This window comes from Protobothrops mucrosquamatus, unplaced genomic scaffold, assembly GCF_001527695.2.
Source record: "Protobothrops mucrosquamatus isolate PMUCROS unplaced genomic scaffold, P.Mucros_1.0 scaffold14935, whole genome shotgun sequence".
Lineage (NCBI taxonomy): Eukaryota > Metazoa > Chordata > Lepidosauria > Squamata > Viperidae > Protobothrops > Protobothrops mucrosquamatus.
Window position 1 is genome coordinate 1 of NW_015400704.1, and position 6,040 is coordinate 6,040.

Below are 6,040 nucleotides of genomic sequence, written 5' to 3' on the forward strand. Positions count from 1 at the left end.
TCCACCCCTCTGAAAGCATGCTGGTTAGGGCATTCTGGAAGTTGGAATCTAACCAGCTTAAAGCATGCTGGCTGGGGAATTCTGGGAGTTGAAGTCCACCTATCTTAAATAAAGTTGGCTGGGGAATTCTGGGAGCTGAAGTCCATTTATCTTCAATCAAGCCAGCTAGGGAATTCTGGGAGTTGAAGTCCAGACATCTTAAAGCATGCTGGCCGGGGAATTCTGGGAGCTGAACTCCACCCATCTTAAAGCATGCTGGCTGGGGCATGCTGGGAGTTGAAGTCCACCCCTCTTAAAGCATGCTGCCTGGGGAATTCTGGGAGTTGAAGTCCACCTATCTTAAATAAAGCTGGCTGAGGAATTCTGAGAGTTGAACTCCATCCACTTTAGAACATGCTGGCTGGGGGATTCTGGGAGTTGAAGTCCACCCCTCTTAAAGCATGCTGGCTGAGGAATTCTGGGAATGGAACTCCACCCATCTTAAAACACGCTGGCTGAGGAATTCTGGGAGTTGAAGCCCACCCACTTTAGAACATGCTGACTGGGGAATTCTGGAAGTTGAAGTCCACCCATCTTAAAACACACTGGCTGGGGAATTCTGGGAACTGAAGTTCTCCCCGTCTCAAAATGGCTAAGCTTGTGAAACACAGTACTACAGAGTTTGTAAGAGTACAAATTTTGCTTCTGGTGAGCATCAGGGAAAACAGGCGGGCTGTTACAGAAGCTGAGGTGACCAGGCACGTCTCACCTGTATCCTGTAAAAGACGGGACGTATTTCTGAAAGACGGACTTAAAGCGGCTGGGGTTGGCGGCCTCGCTGGTATCGGGATGCCACAGCGTGGCTATGACGTCTGCCAAGGCTGGAAAGAAGAAGGGGACACACACACACACACACACCGGTCAGTTTCCCCGCCTTCTCATTCCAACTATCAGCAGTTTGCCCAAAAACTCACACTGTGGATTTTTCTATTTTTATGCATAATTCACTAGGTCAATAAGTTAATAGACTAAGTCAGGGGTAGGCAACCTCGGCTCTTTTATGACTCGTGGACTTCGACTCCCAGAATTCCTGAGTCAGCACAGCACAGCTGACTCAGGAATTCTGGGAGTTGAAGTCCACGAGTCATAAAAGAGCCGTGGTTGCCTATCCCTGGACTAAGTACATTCTATTGAGGATTAATTCCTAAAGCCTCTGCAGTTTGCAGAGAGAACGAGGAGGAGGAGGAGGAGGAGGGGAAGGAGGAGGACTGTGGAGTCCTGGGTGCTCTCTGAGCTGGGTTATTTTCTTGCAGACATTTCATGACCCAACTAGGTAACGTCATCAGTGCTAGGCGGGAGTAGGGTTGTATTATATATAAACAGAGAGCAAACCCCACTCCCTTCTAGCACTGAAGATGTTACCTAGTTGGGTCATGAAATGTCTGCAAGAAAACCACCCAGCTCAGAGAGCGTCAAGGACCCTACAGCTCTCCTCCTCCTCCTCCTCCCTTCTAGCACTGATGATGTTACCTAGTTGGGTCACGAAACGTCTACAAGAAAACCACCAAGCTCAGAGAGCACCGAGGCCTCCTGAAAATATTCTGTATCAAGGAATATAATATTCCCCCCTACCCCCCCCCCAAGTGGTTTAATTCATGGCTGAGATATTCTGGGGTTTTTCCTTTCGCTGTGGCTGTTTGTATCAGTGAACTGGGTGGCAGAGAAATGCCATAAGTAAAGGAGATAAATCGTCCCCACGAGCAGACCCACGGGCTCGGTGACCCTCTGCGCGCAAACACGGCTGGGCAAGCACGCGCAGAGCGCAACGCCGTGGAATCCCGAGCTTCTCTCTGGGCTGTTTAGATGCTTGGTGGGGAGGTGGCTCTCCAATTTACAACCGGGAGGCTAAAAACAGCCCCTGGGGTGACCGAGGGACAGGATTGCCCTGGCATTAAGGCCGCTAATTATACCCTTAAGACCGGCGTGCTTATATAATCGTGGCCTGCAAGGCACGGATTAAGCTTCTCGGGAGACCAGTTAAGCTCTGTGGGTGGAGGCAAGCTAGTTAAGTCAACTCCTTGTATTTACAAGGGGGAGAAAGAGGGCGGGGAGGGGGGGGGACTCTGTTTGCCACTCTCCCTTCTTTACCTTCTGTCAGTTCCTGCTGGGTCCGGAGCGTGCACGGTTGCTCCTGCCGAAATTCCCGACGGAGGCAGTAGTCCCGTAAGGGCTTGGTGCTGCTCAGGCATTGTAGCACCGCGTTCATGAAGCACTAGGAGGGAGAAAGAGGGCCAGGTGAGGCCTCCAACTGCAGCCCAATTGGACTGGAAAGCTATGGCCAATCTAGACAGCATACTCAAAAGCAGAGACATCATAAGTGCGTAGGGTCAAGGCCATGGTTTTCCCAGTTGCAATGTATGGATGTGAAAGTTGGACCCTAAGAAAGGCTGAGCGCCAAAGAATGGAGGCCTTTGAACTCTGGTGCTGGAGAAGACTCCTGAGTCCCCTGGACTGCAAGGCAATCAAACCGGTCAGTCCTAGAGGAGATCAACCCTGACTGCTCTTTAGAAGGCCAGATCCTGAAGTTGAAACTCAAGTCCTTTGGCCACCTAATGAGAAGGAAGGACTCCCTGGAGAAGAGCCTGATGCTGGGAAAGATGGAGGGCAAGAGAAGAAGGGGACGACAGAGAATGAGGTGGCTGGATGGAGTCACTGAAGCAGCAGGTGTGAGCTTCAATGGACTCCAGAAGATGGTAGAGGACAGGAAGGCCTGGAGGAACGTGGTCCGTGGGGTCGCGATGGGTGGGACACGACTTCGCAACTAACAACAACAACAAACGGTGGGAAAAATACTCTCCTGAGTGTCACCCTCTCACCTGCCCTTCCCTCGGCTGCCCGCAAAAGGGGGAAGGAGCCAAGCCCTGAATGCCAAGCCACCATCCCCAGGCCAGGATGGGCAAATTCGTTAAGGAGGCTCCTTGGTGCTGCTTTGCAGGCGGTCCTCGGCTTAACGACCCCAAGGTTTCTGTTGCTAAGCGAGACGGTCTTTAAGCCAGCTTTGCCCGTTGCGCTTGTTAAGCTAGGAAGACGGAGCGGGGGGGGGGGAACACACTCCTCGCATCTTGCTTACCGTGTTGCCAAGGTTGCGTAGACCTATGTGCCCAGAGCCTAGCAGGAGTGTGTGATGTGTCTAAAGGAAACAAAAACAAGAGAAAATGAATAGATGACAAGCTTGTTGTGACAGCTTGTATAACAAGGTAGTTTGATTCACCACATTACGTGGACTAAATTCCTATGTATGAATAGACAAAGAGGACGGCCCACGACGGGTGAATGTAGCTTGTTTGAAGATGCCCTACATCCCACTCTGGGATGCTCACCGTTGCCAGCCCCCTAATTGTCCCTTGCTGAAGCTGCCTCAAATAAAACAGAGGAACAGGATATCACGGGTTGGAAGGGACCTTGGAGGTCTTCTAGTCCAACCCCCTGCTCAAGCAAGAAACCCTATCCCATTTCATGGTTCTCCAATCTCTTCATGAAAACCTCCATGTGATGAAGGAAGGAAGTAAAGAAGGAAGGAAGGAAGGAAGGAAGGAAGGAAGGAAGGAAGGAAGGAAGGAAGGAAGGAAGGAAAGAAAGAAAGAAAGAAAGAAAGAAAGAAAGAAAGAAAGAAAGAAAGAAAGAAAGAAAGAAAGAAAGAAAGAAAGAAAGAAAGAAAGAACAGAGTTGGAAGGGGCTTTTGAGGTCTTCTAGTCCAACCCCTGTTCAGGTAGGAGACCCTATACTATTCTGTACAAATTATTGTCCCATCTCTTCTTAAAAACCTCCAGTGTTGGAGCACCCACAACTTCTGGAGGCAAGCAGTTCCACTGGTTAATTGTTCTCACTGTCAGGACATTTCTCCTTAGTTCCAGGTTGCTTCTCTCCTTGTTTAGTTTCCCTTTGTTGCTTCTTGTCCGGCCTTCAGGGGCTTTGGAGAAGAGCTTGACCCCCCCTCTTCTTTGGGGCAGCCCCTCAAATATTGGAAGGCTGCTATCATGTCGCCCCTCGTCCTTTTCTTCATCAAACTAGGCACCTGTCCCTGCAGCGTCCTGTTGCGACTCTCCACCCACCCACCCTAAAAGCCATCAAGCAAACAGCAGCAGCTTCAAGTTCAAGTTTGAAGTGACAACGGCAGTTCACACAACCAAGTTCAGAGAACACCAAGGATCTGTAGTTTTTTCCCTCCTCCTTGTCCACTCGACCAATCCCACTCCCTTCTAGCACTGATGATGTTACCTAGTTTGGTACTGAGACATCTGCAAGCAAACAACCCAGCTCAGAGAACACCAAGGACCCCACAATCCTCCTCCTCCTCCTCTCCACAAATCCCTTTCCTTCTAGCACTGATGAGGTTACCTAGTTGGGTCCTGAGACGTCTGCGAGAAAACCACCCAGCTCAGAGAGCACCAAGGACCCCACAGTCCTCCTCCTCCTCCTCCTAGCACTGATGATGTTACCTAGTTGGGTCATAAGACGTCTGCAAGCAAACAGCCAAGCTCAGAGAGCACCAAGGACCCCACAGTCCTCTTCTTTCCCCACTCTGCAAACCCCTCTCCCTTCTACCACTGATGATGTTACCTAGTTGGGTCATGAAATGTCTGCAAGAAAACCACCAAGCTCAGAGACCACCATGGACCCCACAGTCCTCCTCCTCCTCCTTCTCCCTTCTAGCACTGATGATGTTACCTAGTTGGGTCATGAGACGCCTGCAAGCAAACAGCCAAGCTCAGAGAGCACCAAGGACCCCACAGTCCTCTCCACAACCCCTCTTCCCTTCTAGCACTGATGATGTTCCCTAGCTGGGTCATGAGACGTCTGCAAGAAAACCACCCAGCTCAGAGAGCACCAAAGACCCCCCAGTTCTCCTCCTCCTCCTCTTCCCAAATCCCTTTCCTTCTAGCACTGATGATGCTACCTAGTTGGGTCATGAGACGCCTGCAAACAAACAGCCAAGCTCAGAGAGCACCAAGGACCCCACAGTTGAATCCTGAACTACAAAGAGTCTCTCCTCGGGGCAGTCCTAGTGTTACCTTGCTGGTCATCAGCAGAAGCCCCATCATCGCCGTATGGACGACCGACTCGGAGATGTCCGTCCCTCGGCCATTCACCTTGCACTTGGCGCAGAGGGTGCGGTGCAGTTTCCGAGGCAGTTCCACCAAGGTGGCACCCTGGACCTCCGGCATGCCTCCGGCCGGCTCCCAGAAGCCGGCTGAAGCTGCTGCCGTGCCTCGCCCCGCTCGGCGCCGAGTGCGAAAGGACCGCCGAGCCCTCCCCGCTGTCTCTCTAAGCCATCAGCTCATGAGCCAATCCCCTTTCGCCCAGCTATTCTTGGCCATCCTGGAGGCTCGCCGCCCTGGGATTAATTAGCCGAGCGTGCTACTTTAGGGACCCGGCGAGGCGGAGGGAACGGCGGAGCCGAAGGGGAGAAAATCAAATCAAATCAAAACAAAGCAGCACAAACAAAACACCGGGAAGGCGATGATGGCAACCAGGATTGCCAATGCTGGGGAATCCACAAAAGAGCTCAAATGAGCCTGGAAGGGCCACAGCCATCGGCTGCCCAACGTTGGGAGACAGGAGTCAAAGCAAGGCTTCTGGTCTCCCCAGGCAATTTGCCCCCAAAGCAGGCAATTTTACAGACGGTCCTCGACTTACGACCGTTCGCTTTAGTGACCGTTCAAATCAGGAAGGCGCTGAAAAAAGCGACTCAGGCTTAAAACCATCCCAGCCTCCCTCTGGTTACACGATCAAAATTGGGGCAGTTGGTAACCAGCAGGCATTTATGACAATTGTTACAGACAGTCCTCAAGTTACAGCAGGTCATTTAGTGACCGTTCCAAGTTACGGCGGCGCTGAAAAAAGGGACAGGGCTGTTTTTCACGCAACTGCTGCAGCAACCCCCGTGGTCCTGGGATTGACGTTCAGCTGCTTGACGACCGGTTTCGTATTTACGGCGGTCGCAGCATCCCGGGATCCCCTTTCGCGATGACCAGCAATGGGGAAGCCAGATTCGCTTAAC

The 6,040-nt window shown here is 51.7% G+C and overlaps 1 protein-coding gene across 1 annotated transcript; it reads right to left on the minus strand.

The window, feature by feature from the left end:
• Positions 1-748: 748 nt before the first annotated feature.
• LOC107301593 (ubiquitin carboxyl-terminal hydrolase 21-like) lies at positions 749-5,204 on the minus strand (the record flags this gene model as incomplete). The annotated part of the gene is made up of 4 exons (XM_015830796.1): positions 5,052-5,204; positions 3,110-3,169; positions 2,128-2,251; positions 749-860 (listed from the first exon to the last, which is right to left on the minus strand). Coding segments are annotated over exons 1-4 (449 nt in total), but the record flags the coding sequence as incomplete, so codon positions are not given.
• Positions 5,205-6,040: the final 836 nt, after the last annotated feature.